General features: G+C 58.0%; 1 protein-coding gene across 2 annotated transcripts; it reads left to right on the forward strand.

Annotated features, from left to right (window-relative positions):
- Positions 1-906: 906 nt before the first annotated feature.
- Positions 907-13,328, forward strand: TBX2 (T-box transcription factor 2; the record flags this gene model as incomplete). Of its 2 annotated transcripts, XM_083875142.1 has the most annotated exons (8): positions 907-984; positions 3,187-3,724; positions 4,328-4,595; positions 8,036-8,182; positions 9,856-9,932; positions 10,025-10,194; positions 11,412-12,025; positions 12,870-13,328. In XM_083875142.1, exons 2-8 carry the CDS (start codon positions 3,357-3,359, stop codon positions 13,326-13,328), a joined length of 2,103 nt encoding a protein of 700 aa, XP_083731268.1. In that variant the 5' UTR covers positions 907-984; positions 3,187-3,356. The 2 variants fall into 2 exon arrangements, with proteins under 2 accessions (XP_083731268.1, XP_083731267.1); XM_083875141.1 differs by lacking the exon at positions 907-984 and having other exon boundaries at positions 2,234-3,724.
- Between the last annotated feature and the right edge of the window lie 398 nt (positions 13,329-13,726).

Below are 13,726 nucleotides of genomic sequence, written 5' to 3' on the forward strand. Positions count from 1 at the left end.
GGCGGCGAGAGGAAAGCAAAGTCCAAATCGGGTTTAAATTTCAGTCCCCGCTCAATGCCCGTTCAATGGTCAGCGGGACCCCCCCGGGGGTGGGTGAGGAGCGGGCAGAGCTGAACCTGAACCTGCCGCGGGCAGGTGGAGATGGAGATGGCCCCGAGCAGAGCCCGGGATGGGGATGGGGCAGGATGAACCGGGGGAGAACAGAGGAGGGACAGAGAGGAGAAGTGGGGATGGGAAAGGGGTACCCGGGGGGTTCTCTCATCCCGCTCTGAGCGGGGAGCGGCGATACAGGACAAGGAGAGGGAGCGGGAATGGGGGGGACAGGCCGGGGGACAGGCCGGGGGACAGGCCGGGGGGCAGAGGAGGGGACAGGCTGGGGGGCAGGCCGGGGGACAGGCCGGGGGGACAGGCCGGGGGGACAGGCCGGGGGGACAGGCCGGGGGGCAGAGGAGGGGACAGGCCGGGGGGACAGGCCGGGGGGACAGGCCGGGGGACAGGCCGGGGGACAGGCCGGGGGGCAGAGGAGGGGACAGGCCGGGGGGAAAGGCCGGGGGGCAGAGGAGGGGACAGGCCGGGGGGAAAGGCCGGGGGGCAGAGGAGGGGACAGGCCGGGGGGCAGAGGAGGGGACAGGCCGGGGGGAAAGGCCGGGGGGCAGAGGAGGGGACAGGCCGGGGGGCAGAGGAGGGGACAGGCCGGGGGGAAAGGCCGGGGGGCAGAGGAGGGGACAGGCCGGGGGGAAAGGCCGGGGGGCAGAGGAGGGGACAGGCCGGGGGGCAGAGGAGGGGACAGGCCGGGGGGCAGAGGAGGGGACAGGCCGGGGGGCAGGCCGGGGGACAGGCCGGGGGGACAGGCCGGGGGGACAGGCCGGGGGACAGAGGAGGGGCCCGGCCGCCATCCCCCCCCTCCATCCCGCCCGGTCCCAGCGCAGGCGGCGGGGGCAGGAGCCTTGCAAGGATGGCAGGGCGCTTTTTGAAGATTTGGGGGTAAATATGAAGTGACAAGAGACGGGTCTTTATTGTGAGGGCTCAGCCGCCTGGCGCCAGGGCCCTCTTCAGCCAGCGCGGCCCTCAGTTAATCAGCGCAGATCTCCACACCGGCCCCTCCGAGGGGACACCCACCGCGCCCGCCTCCCCCCCAGGCCCCGGCGCGGCGGGACCGGCCCTAATCCCTCAGCAAACAGCCCCGGAGTGTCCCCCTGCTCCTTATCTGCCTCCCCCCGCCCGGGTAAACAGCCCCTCGGGCCGGGCACCGCGGCCGCGCACCCGACGGGGTCCGCACTCGGAGCTGCGGGCGGGACCCCCTCCCCTCAGAGCTGCGGGCGGGAACCCCCCTCCCCTCAGAGCTGCGGGCGGGACCCCCTCCCCTCAGAGCTGCGGGCGGGAACCCCCCTCCCCTCAGAGCTGCGGGCGGGACCCCCCTCCCCTCAGAGCTGCGGGCGAGAACCCCCTCCCCTCAGAGCTGCGGGCGGGAACCCCCTCCCCTCAGAGCTGCGGGCGGGAACCCCCCTCCCCTCAGGCTCCCGGGCAGGGCCAGGGGCGGGGGGCGACGGCCGGGAGCGACTCACCCGCGCTGGAATCGCCGCTCGGGGCTTTGAGCTTCCTGGCGGCCGCCCCGTCGGCGCTGCGCGGTTTCTGCGCGGTCCTGAGAAGCTGTGAGAGGCTGTGCGCGGCTCTGCGCGGCTCTGAGAGGCTCTGAGAGGCTGTGCTGGGCTGTGCTGGGCTGTGTGTGCGCGGAGCAGCGGGCAGGGCGCGCCCCACCGCCCTCCGCTCTCCAGGATCTGCCGTTCGGCCTCTCTCTCTCTCTCTCTCTCTCCCCCCCGCGTTTCCCCGGCCCGCCGCCCCCGCGGAGCCCGGTGAGGCCCCCCGGCCGCCGCCCCCCGCCCCCGCGGCTCTCCCTCCCCGCCCGGCTCCGCGCGGGCCCCGCACCGACCGGCGGCGCAGCCGGGGCTGACCCGGTATGCGGAAAGGAGCCGGGGGTGGGATTTCGAGCACTTTTCCCTGTCATTGGTTAATATTTTATTCTGTTGACATGTTTTCTTACTGCCGATGCTTCCGACACCTTCTTCTTTTTTTTTTTTCTTTCTTTTTTTTTTTTTCTCTTTTCTCCCTCTTTTTTTTTTTTTCCTTCTTCCCTTCCTCCCTCCCTCCCTCCGCGCCCCCCGCGCTCCCCCCCGCGCCCGGAGCTTGGCCGGAGCTGTCAAAACCCCGCCTATGCAGATCCACAATTGGTCTGAAACGCGTAAAATCAGCAATCAAGGGGGCTTGGCTCATTAGCGGGCGGATCAGAGCAGGAAGGACATGTGAGATAGTCACAGTTTTACAGAGATCGGGACAAGATCTCGCCGCTCCCCGCAGCTCGCCTGCCTTCCCTGGGCCATGAGCGGCCGGAGCGCGGAGCCGGGAGCGCGGAGCCGGCGCGGCCGCGGCGGGGCAGAGCCCGGGCCCGCGGGGGTGTGAGCGCTCCGCTCCTTCCCCGCCGCGCCCCGCGCAGCCCCGCGCGGCCCCGACCCGCCTTTTGTTTCTATTGGAGTGTCGGGAAGGACTTTTCCTGGGAGGGCTCGTTCCCCTCGCTCGCTTCTCCCTCGCTGCAACAACAACAACAAAAAATAAGGACCTACTGTCTCTCCCCTCCGCAGACCGAGTCCCAGGAGCCGGGAACTGCCTCGCTTTTCCTTTTGATTTTTTCCTTCTTACATATTTTTTCTTTAATTTTTTTCTTTTTAATTTTTTTCTTTTAAATTTTTTCTTTTTAAATTTTATTTATTTTTAAAGATTTTTTTCTTTTAAATTTTTTTCTTTCTAATTTTTCCTTTTTATTTTTTCTTCTTAATTTTTTCTCCTTAATTTTTTTCTTCTTAATTTTTTCTTCTTATTTTTTTCTTTTAATTTTTTTTCTTTTAAATTTTTTCTTTTAATTTTTTCTTTTAAATTTTTTCTTTTAATTTTTTTTCTTTTAAAATTTTTTCTTTTATTTTTTTATTTTTATTTTTTTCTTTTTAATTTTTTCTTTTAATTTTTTTTTTTTTAATTTTTTTTTTTTTTTTTAATTTTTTTCCCGAATCTAATTCGGCTGATTTTTCGCTTCTTTTTTTTTTTTTTTTTTTTTTTTTTTTTTTTTTTTTTTTTTTTTTTTTTTTTTTCGGAGTGTGTGTGTCTCTGTGTTGTTGATTTTCCTTCCTCTTCCAGACACTCGAGCGCGAGTTCGCTGGGCAGGAGAGAAGGAAAAAAATTAAAAAAAATAGAAAAATAGAAAGCCAAGAAATAGAAAACCAAGAAATAGAAAGCAAAGAAATACGCACACGCGCGTTTTTTGTCAAGGGAATCCCTCTTTTTCTCCTGGATTTGTGGATGCACCGATGAGAGATCCAGCCTTCCCAGGGACTGCCATGGCTTACCACCCTTTCCACGCACCGCGGCCGGCTGATTTCCCCATGTCCGCTTTCCTGGCGGCCGCCCAGCCGTCCTTTTTCCCGGCCCTGGCTCTGCCCCCGGCCGCGCTGGCCAAGCCCATGCCGGACCCGGGGCTGGCCGGGGCGGCCGAGGCCGGCCTGCACGTCTCGGCCCTGGGCCACCACCACCACCAAGCCGCCCATCTGCGCTCGCTCAAGAGCCTGGAGCCCGAGGAGGAGGTGGAGGACGACCCCAAAGTCACGCTGGAAGCCAAAGAGCTTTGGGACCAGTTCCACAAGCTGGGCACCGAGATGGTGATCACCAAGTCGGGCAGGTAAGAGCCCCCCCGGCCCGCCCCGCACCTGCGCCCCCCGCCCATCCCGCTCCCGGGGAGTTTCCATCTCTCCAGAGCTGTTTTTCCCTCCGCTTCCTCCGAGTTTCCCCCCCATCTCTCCCGTCACTACTTTTATCCCGAATTAAACTGGTGAGCGCTGGGAATGCCCCGCTCCCGTTGTTTACGGCCGCTGCCCGCTGTTTCCTTCCCTCCTGCCAAACTTTCCCCACGCCCGGGGTCGTCCCCGGGCCCGGGACAGGCAGCGGGAGGTGCTGAGAGAGCGGCTCGGAGAAGGGCAGAGAAATAGAACAAAACAAAGATATATTTTCACCTCCTTATCCCCCTGAAATGGGATTTATTTTTTGAGCTTTTCCCCTGCTTTTCCGCCACTGTGTTGGCAGCACAGCGGGGTGAGAAGAGGTGGGGAATCCTCAACGAGATGGTGTTTTGGGAGCAGTTTTGGGGCTCGGTGGGGCCGGGGCCGGGCAGTTTTGGGGCTCGGTGGGGCCGGGGCCGGGCAGTTTTGGGGCTCGGTGGGGCCGCAGCCGTCGGGGGCCGGCGGCGGGCGGGGGCAGCCCTGTAGAGCTCTGGGTCTCTCCGCAGGAGGATGTTCCCCCCGTTCAAGGTGCGGGTGAGCGGCCTGGACAAGAAGGCCAAGTACATTTTGCTGATGGATATAGTGGCTGCCGACGATTGCCGGTACAAATTCCACAACTCCCGCTGGATGGTGGCCGGCAAGGCCGACCCGGAGATGCCCAAGCGCATGTACATCCACCCCGACAGCCCGGCCACGGGCGAGCAGTGGATGGCCAAACCTGTTGCCTTTCACAAGCTCAAGCTCACCAACAACATCTCGGACAAGCACGGCTTTGTAAGTGCGGCTGTGGGGCAGAGCGGGGTCCTCCGGGGAAGGATCCTGGGGAGGAGAGGGGTCTGTCCGGTGTGGGGTTTGCCTGGTGTGGGGTTTGCCTGGTGTGGGGTTTGCCTGGTGTGTACATCCCTGTGCGGGGTGTACCAGGAGCGGGGTTTGCCTGGTGTGGGGTTTTTGCCCAGTGTGGGGTGTACCAGGAGCACGGTCTGCCTAGTGTGGGGTTTGCCCTGTGTAGGATTTGCCCGGTGCAGGGTGTACCAGGAGCGGGGTTTGCCCTGTGCTGGGTTTGCCCTGTGCTGGGTTTGCCCGGTGTGGGGTGTACAAGGAGCGGGGTATGCCCGGTGCTGGGTTTGCCTGGTGTGGGGTTTGCCCTGTGTAGGGTCTGCCCTGTGCTGGGTTTGCCTGGTGCGGGGTCTGCCTTGTGCGGGGTCCCTGCCCGGTGCGGGGCCTGCCCGGTGTGGGATTTATCTGGTGCGGGGTCTGCCCTGTGCGGGATTTCACCTGTATGGGGTCTGCCCTGTGCGGGGTGTACCAGGAGCAGGGTTTGCCCAGTGTGAGGTTTGCCCGGTGTGGGTTTGCCCTGTGCTGGGTTTGCCCAGTGTGAGGTTTGCCCTGTGCAGGATTTGCCCTGTACAGGGTTTGCCCTGTGCGGGGTCTGCCCGGTGTGGGATTTTTCCCGATTTGGGGTTTGCGCTGTGCTGCGTTTGCCCTGTGCGGGGTCCCTGCCCTGTGTGGGGTTTGCCCAGTGTGGGGTTTGCCCGGTGCGGGGTTTGCCCGGTATGGGGTTTGCCTGGTGTGGGGTTTGCCTGGTGTGGGGTTTGCCCGGTATGAGGTTTGCCTGGTGTGGGGTTTGCCCAGTGTGGGGTTTGCCCGGTGCGGGGTTTGCCCGGTGCGGGGTTTGCCCGGTGTGGGGTTTGCCCTGTGCTGGGTATGCCCTGTGCAGGGTCTGCCCGGTGTGGGTTTGCGGGTTTGCCCTGTGCGGGGTTTGTCCAGTGTACGGTTTGCCCTGTTCTGTGTGCACCAGCTGCGGGGGCTGCCCTCAATCCACCCATGGGGGAACCGTGGGGGTTTTGATCCTCCTCCACCCCGGCCGGGCCCTGCCGTGGTGCCGTGGCCCGGCTGTCCCGCAGCCCCCGCTCCCGCCCGGCCCGAGGGGCAGCTCCGTTCTCGGGGGTAAAAAACGCAGGTTTGGCCTCGGGCTCCCCTTTGGCTCCTCCAGGCCTGTCCTGCTGCTTCTCGCCAAACCCTGGAGGCTCTGCGGGGAGAGGAATTTGGGGATGTGGATGGATTTAGGCGCCGGACAGGAGCTGTCGCTGTCCCCCGGCCCGGCCGCACCTGCCCCGGGTCCCTCGGCTGGGAGAGAAGGGCTGGAGCTGCTGGCACCATCTGCCTCTGAAAGCCCCTGTTTATACCCCCCTGATGGCATCTGCATCACCTAAAGGAGCTGAAACAAAACAAAGAAATTAACCCCAAAAGCCGCCAGTCAAAATAAACAAAGAAAGGAAAAAAAGAAGAGGGAGGGAAGAAAAGAAAAGAAATAAAAAAGGCAGCGAAAAGCGCTGGCCATTTGCAGAGCCCCAGAACGAGAGAGGGGGAATGCACGGAGGGGGAAATCCCGGCTCTCCTTCCCCCGAGCGAGCATTTAGGGCGATAAAGGGAAAGTTGACGGCGCAGCGCCGCCGATACGGGAATTAACGGGAGCCGGGGCCGGCCGGGCCCTGCGGGGGCTGCGGGGCCGGGACTCACAGCAGCCAACGGACAACTTTCCCTTCTCTTTTTATTTTATTTTTCCCCTCTCTATTTTTCCCCCTCTTTTTTTCCCCCCTTCTCTTCTTCTTCTTTTTCTTTTTTCTTTCTTTTTTTTTTTCTTTCTTTTTTTTTCCTATTTTTTTAAAATTTCTTTTTTTATTATTTTTTTTTGTTTCTCTCTCACTTTTATTTATTTATTTATTTTTCTTAAGGCAGGAAAACAGCGTCTTTGTTAAATAATACATCGCCAGGTTATTTATAGCCAGCAAGGTAAATCGATAGAGAAGGAGCCTAAAAATATATCTTTTTTTATTTTATTTTATTTTATTTTTTTTTGGCTTTGAGCTGGTGAAAAACTACTTTGATTCAGCGCTTTTTAACGGTTCGCCTCCTTCAATTAAAGATTCCTGGTGTCTGTCGTTGTCCAAAATCCGGGCTGTGTTAAATCTGGGAGATGAGGGTTTAGCCAGTGCCCATCTGCTCAGAGAGGGATGATTATTATTTTTTTTTTTTTAAAGGAATGCAGATTTGCACGCCTGAATGAGAGTTTTTTGCACCATTTTCATGATAAATCCCGTCTAGATTATATCAATATAACAGCGATCTGACAGTTCGTCAGCAGGTGATTATTGCTTGGGTTTAAAAAAAAAAAAAAAAAAAAAAAAAAGAAAAAAAAAAAAGGAGGGGGATTTTTTTTATTACCTTCTAAACCGAAATGAAGTGATAATTATTTAGCCATTTGGCCGACGTTATTTGACAATAATTACTCAAGTTTTCGCCGTCTCCCCTAACGAATTCCGGGCAGTGAATTCTGCATTTCAGTCCCCCCGCAGCAGGTTGGGGAATTATTTAAATTCCCCATCGGGGCAGGAAAGCGAAGGGCGAGAGGGGTCGGGGTGTTCAGCCGCTTCCAAAAAAAAAGAAATCCTCAGCCAAATAATGAGAAAAATTCGGGTTTTATTTATTAAAAAAAAAAAACCAAAACAAACAAACAAACAAAAAAAACCCAACAACACAACAAACTTTAAAAATTAAAACGAAAGAGTAAGAGAACGGCTTTGAGTGTTGGCGAGGCTTTCAGACACCTGGCTTGGGAAAAAAAATTAAAAAAAAAAAATAAATAAAAAGGAAAAAGTCTGTTCCTTCTGCAACGTTGCTCCGAGACATAAATTTGCTGTGGCTCGTGGTGAAACGCTCCTTTCAGGTCGCAGGTTCTGGTTAGGGCTGGCACCGGCTCCTGCCGCCCCCGACACTCACCCAGAGCCTTTTAACATTTTTTCTTTTTTTCTTTTTTTTTTTTTTTTTTTTCGTGGCGGTGGTGAGGGATAGTAATTTATTTTTTAAGGACGGAAATATGAAAAGCGGTGAGAGAAAACATGTGGAGAAGTCGCCTCGGCGCTTTGGCAGGGCTGTAATAAAGCCGGGAGATCCCTTTTTTTGCTGCTTTATTGCCGTGCTTAGCACCCGCAGAGATGCTGCTGTGCCTGCCTTGCCTGACCTCCTTCTTTGGGGACAGAAAAAAAAAAAAAAAAAAAAAAAAAAAAAGAAATTAGAAATTTCGTTCCTCTGGGTGAATTTGAGGGGTGTAATATTTTTTTTTTTTTTTTTTTTTTGGTCGGCTTTGGGAGAAAAAGGGTTTTTATGTGTAGGGCTGACGGCAGCCTCGGGCTGTGCTCTCTTGTCCACCCCAGACCATCCTGAACTCCATGCACAAGTACCAGCCCAGGTTCCACATCGTGCGGGCCAACGACATCCTCAAGCTGCCCTACAGCACCTTCCGCACATACGTGTTCCCTGAGACCGATTTCATCGCTGTCACTGCCTACCAGAACGACAAGGTACAACCCCTGTCCCCATCCCTGTCCCCATCCCTGTCCTTGTTCTCCCTCCTGTCCCATCCCTCACCCCGTATCACCGTATTTTTGTGTGTCCCTGTGTGTTGGTGAGGATATTTCAGAGCAAAAAAGCAGCAAAAGTAGGAAGGTTAAACCTCAAGCACTCAGAGTGGGATGTACCCTCATACTGCTTGTGTTATTGTTGTTGTTTTTAGTATTAATGTCAATGCTGTTGTCAGGATTTCTGTTATTGTGATGAATAATTCCCCTGGCGGAGTTTGTTGCGCCTTTTTGGGCCGTGGGAGACTTTGCTGCAGGCCCGGGCTGTGGAGAGCAGCACCAGGCCTGGGCAGCCTCACCGAGAAGGTGCCCAGGGCTCTGGAGGAGCCAAAAAACAGAGGCAGATAAGCTAATTTTAGTCGCTTTCATGATTTAGCAAGCGAGCAAACAGAGCCAGGAGAGCGCGATGGGCAGCAGAGTCCCCTTCCAAGAGCCCTGTGTGTGTGTGTGTGTGTGTTTTAACCCAAAAGCTGACCCCCCACCTCCACCCCTGGCTGCTGACGCTAATTGACAGCTCTGTCTGAGGGTCCTGGTGGGCTTGTTTCCCTCGTAAAGTTTATGGCGAAGAGTCACAATCGATTAAAGAGCACTTTGTCTGCCCGGCCCTGCCGCGAGCTGCGCCGGCCGTGGGCCCCGTCGGGTGGGTGGATGGATGGGGGATGCTCCTCGGGCCAGGGGGATGCTCAGGCCAGGGAGATGCTCCTTGGGCCAGGGGGATGCTCCTTGAGCCAGGGGGATGCTCAGGCCAGGGGGATGCTCAGGCCAGGGGGATACTCCTCGGGCCAGGGGGATGCTCAGGCCAGGGAGATGCTCCTCGGGCCAGGGGGATGCTCAGGCCAGGGGGATGCTCAGGCCAGGGGGATACTCCTTGGGCCAGGGGGATGCTCAGGCCAGGGGGATGCTCCTCGGGCCAGGGGGATGCTCAGGCCAGGGGGATGCTCAGGCCAGGGGGATACTCCTTGGGCCAGGGGGATGCTTAGGCCAGGAGGATGCTCCTCGGGCCAGGGGGATGCTCAGGCTGGGGGGATGCTCCTCGGGCCAGGGGGATGCTCAGGCTGGGGGGATGCTCAGGCTGGGGGGATGCTCAGGCCAGGGGGATGCTCAGGCCAAGGGGATGCTCGGGTCAGGGGGATGCTCTTTGGGCCAGGGGGATGCTCCTTGAGCCAGGGGGATGCTCAGGCTGGGGGGATGCTCCTTGGGCCAGGGGGATGCTCAGGCCAGGGGGATGCTCATTCTGGGGGTCGTGGAGGGGCCGGGCAGCCAAGCCTTTTCCAGACCCCCCTCTCGGGGCCGTGTGTTCAGGGCCATGCATTATTGAGCGCCCTGATGTCGCCGGCCCCAGCAGCAGCCCCGTGGCAGGGGAGGGATAAGAATAGCTTTTAACCAGCGCCAGAGCGGCTCAGTCGCCATCTTCCCTCCGGGGGGCCGTGAAAAATAACTTCCTATCATTAAGACGGTATTAATAATTCAAAGGCCAAACCTCAGCATCATTTTTAATAAAGCGTGTGGTGTGTTAAACGCGGCCTGAGCCGAGCACCCCGGGCTCCCCGACGGCGGCGGGGAAAGGGAGGGGGCACCCAGAGCTTCACACCACCCCCTTTCTCCCCTTCTCTCAGATCACACAGCTGAAAATCGATAACAACCCCTTCGCCAAAGGCTTTCGGGACACGGGGAATGGCCGGAGGGAGAAGAGGTAAGGGGTGCTCCTGTTCCCCCACCCACCCACCCCCAGCTGGGTGCCCGTGGGGGGACAGGAGTGCCTGACTGTGCCTGTCCCCCCTGCAGGAAGCAGCTCTCCCTGCCCTCCCTGCGGATGTACGAGGAGCCCTGCAAGCCCGACCGCGACGGCGGCGAGTCGGACGCCTCCTCCTGCGAGCCCTCGGCCGTGCGGGATGCTCTGCACTCCCCCGTGGGGGCCCTCCCCAGCCCCCTGCGCCTCAAGGGCAGCAGCAGAGGTAATGTCCCCAAAATGTCCCCAAAAATGTCCCCCAGACAGCTCCCTCGGGGCTGCTGAGTGTTGGTTTTTTCCTGTGGGCAGGGAGGAAAAACACCGGGGAAAATAAAGGTGGGCACAGGGGAGCCCAGGGGTTGAAAGGATGAAAACAGAGCAAAGGCAAATTGGCATTCAGGATTTGCAATGTTTTTCTCTTTATTTGTTTGGGGGGTTTTTTTGAGTATATATTTGATCTTCTGTGCACCTGATGCCTTGTATTTATATTATACAAGAAGAAATGGCAAAGCAGCCCGTGTGCTCGCCACGTTAGCCTGGCGTGCCCTGCCTTCCAGGGGAATCTCACACTCCCCTAAAAAAGGAGAGAAAAAAGAGAAAAGAAAAAGAATTAATACAATTGAAAGAGGAGAAAAAAAAAAAGTCGGAACTCCAGGGCTTCAAGCTGGTAGATGAAAATAAACCAGCAGCTCCCACGCTGCAGTCGTTGGATGCTGGGTTTTGTCTTGCCGCACTATCAATCTGCTCTTTAAACTTTCCACCAACTCGATTCCCTGCAAACCTTCATCAAAACTGCAACCCCCCACCCCGAGCTGGAGGGAGGGTTTATTACACCCCTCTCCACTTTCAAAGGCTTCCCCGAATATTTGCCCCAGCCTGCAGAGCTTCACCTCACCCGCACCAAAAGGCTTTTCTCGTTTAGTGGAGCCGTGCAGCCTCGCCTCGCATCCCCCTGCCTCCTCTGAGAGCTCAATGGGGTTTTTTAAATTAAAGCCCCTTTTTAGAGAAGTCTGTACCACACTCCTAGCCTTAAAGCTGGCTCTTTAACCTGTCTCAACCTGCACATTTGGAATAAATCCACGGTGCACTGGCGATCGGCTCCGTGTAATTAAATATACTCAGGACCATTTCCTCCCGCGCTGCCCGCTCTCCTCATCCTTAGCAGCTGAGGAAAGCGATGCTGTAATAGACTCTGATTCTCCATCAAAGTTTTTTTTTCCTGTTTGGCACAGCCACAGCATTTGCTGTTTGTTAATCCCCTTTCCCCAGAGTGACCATAGCACCAAGGCCCATTTCTGCTCTCCAAAAAACAAGTCTCTCCCATTAATAACAATTGCGGCTTCGCTGTTGCAACCTCTCCCTAACACCAGGGCTCTTGTCAGCGACCCTTCCTCAGCTCCCTGGGTGCTTCTGCTCTGACTCTGCCTCTCCCTCCCTTTGCAGAGGAGAAGCCAGGGGCTGACAGCGACACAGAGGTGGAGAAGGTGCCCGAGGAGCGGCCGGTGGCAGCGGCCAGCCCCAGCGCGGAGGACGCGACGCCCCGCGGCAGCCCCCGGTGCCCGGAGGAGAGGAGCAAGGAGAGGCACAGCCCTGAGAAAGCCAAGGATGGTGCATCCCCCCGGGAGGGTCCTGCTGAGAGCCTGTTTGGCCCACGGGGCCTGGAGAAGGACAAGGTGGAAGGACGGAGGAAAGAGATGGAGCCGGGCAAGAAGGACACGGAGGGCGGCGGGCTGGGCAAGGAGGCCTTCGCCCCGCTGATGGTGCACACGGACAGCCCCCCGCACCTGAGTGCCGGGCACCTGCAGAGCCTGGCGCTCTCTGGCCTGCACGGGCAGCAGTTCTTCAGCCCTCTGGGAGCCGGGCAGCCCCTCTTCATCCACCCAGGACAGTTTGCCATGGCTCCAGGAGCCTTCTCTGCCATGGGCATGGGACACTTGCTGGCTTCGGTGACCGGCGGGGGCAGCCTGGAGAATGGAGCGCTCTCGTCCGCCCCGGGCGCGGCAGGGACGGCCACCCCCTTCCCTTTCCACCTCTCCCAGCACATGTTGGCCTCTCAGGTAAGCCCTGTGTCCCCATCCCTATCCCTGCTGTACAGCTGGGCCCTGGAATCTCCTCCTCATGTCCTCCTAAAAACGTTCCCTGAGTGAGCGGAGTGGTTTGGGGATGCAGGTCAGGCCTGGCCGGTGTCACCTCCAGAGTGGGGACATGCAGAGTGGCCCCATTGCAGGGAAGGAGCTGTTGGTGCCCCCAGCCTCCCTCAGGCCCTTTGTAGCCCATAAGGACAAGGGGGTGACACACTCTGACATGTTCCCAGATGTGGCACAGGCAGAACTCGGGGGACATTGTGAAAGTGGCTTCAGGGTTGATTTGAGAAGGAATCTTGATTTTTTTTTGCAGTTGCTATGGCTCCTCCATAGTCAAGGGCAAAGTCAGGAGCTGTGGCCCTGCCTGACCTGGCTGTCCCCATCCAGCAGCTCCCTGTCTTCCTGTCAGCTCTGGAGCTCTCCCACAGCGCCTGCGCTGGGGTTGCCTTTCCCATCTCCTCTGATGGAATACATAGAGATGTCTTTGAACTCCCCTAATTTATCTGTCCTGCTTAACAATGTGTTTTAATGTGGTTAAGGGGCTGTGACGCTGCGCAGGCAGCGCGCGGGGAAGGGATGGGGCAGATCTCAGACTGGGGTTTGTGCTCGGTGTCACCAGCCTGGCTTGGCATGGGGTAGATGAGGCTGGTACCCCCAGGGAGGAGGGTTAGGGTTCTGTTTTTAGGGTCACACCGTGCTGTTCCATCTTTGCCTTGGCTTTTTTTTGGGGGGACACAACTGATGGGGAGCAGACAGGAGGAGGTGGGGGACACAGCAGAGCAGCAGCACATCTCTGACCCCTTTTCTCTCCCCACAGGGAATCCCGATGCCCACCTTCGGCGGACTCTTCCCCTACCCCTACACCTACATGGCAGCAGCAGCAGCGGCCGCCTCGGCCATGCCGGCCACCAGCGCCGCCGCCGCCGCCGGGCCCCTGTCCCGCAACCCCTTCCTGGGCAGCAGCCGGCCCCGCCTGCGCTTCAGCCCCTACCAGCTCCCCGTCACCATCCCTCCCAGCACCAACCTGCTGACCACCGGCCTGCCCGCCAGCCTCAACCCCACCTCCGAGGGCTCCAAGGCGGGCGGCAGCAGCAGCCGGGAATCCAGCCCTTTGCCCGACGTGCCCCTGCACAAGGGGGGCGGCCAGCGCCCCGCTGCCTCCCCTAAGGGCTCCTCCCTGAAGGAGTCTCTCAATGAACTGCAGAACATCCAGAGACTGGTGAGCGGGCTGGAGAGCCAGCGGGAGCTGTCGCCAGGCAGGGAGTCCCCCAAGTGAAGCGGCGGGGCCGGGCAGAGGAGCCCTCCCGGCGGGGCGGAGAAGCACTGGTATTTTGTACAGCACAGTATAAATATTTATTGTGGAGCGAGGGGTGGGAGCAGACAGGGACAGACCCCACGGGGCTGTGTGGATCCACCACCCCAGAGCCAGGAGGGAGCGGCTGGAGAGAAGGGTTTGCCCAAGCCTTTGGTTGTGGGGCTGGGAGAGGCTCCCCCCAATTCCAGTGGAAGGGTTTGCCCAAGCCTTTGGTTGTGGGGCTGGGAGAGGCTCCCCCCAATTCCAGCAAAGCCCCAGGACCCCCCAGTTCCCCTCTCTGGGCCCTGGGCAGCTCAGGGGAGGGGGATGAGCTGGTGCCAGACACCTGATGGATGGGGCAGCCCCAACCCCTACCTGGG

Source organism: Zosterops lateralis (genome assembly GCF_965231275.1).
Source record: "Zosterops lateralis genome assembly, chromosome: 19".
NCBI lineage: Eukaryota > Metazoa > Chordata > Aves > Passeriformes > Zosteropidae > Zosterops > Zosterops lateralis.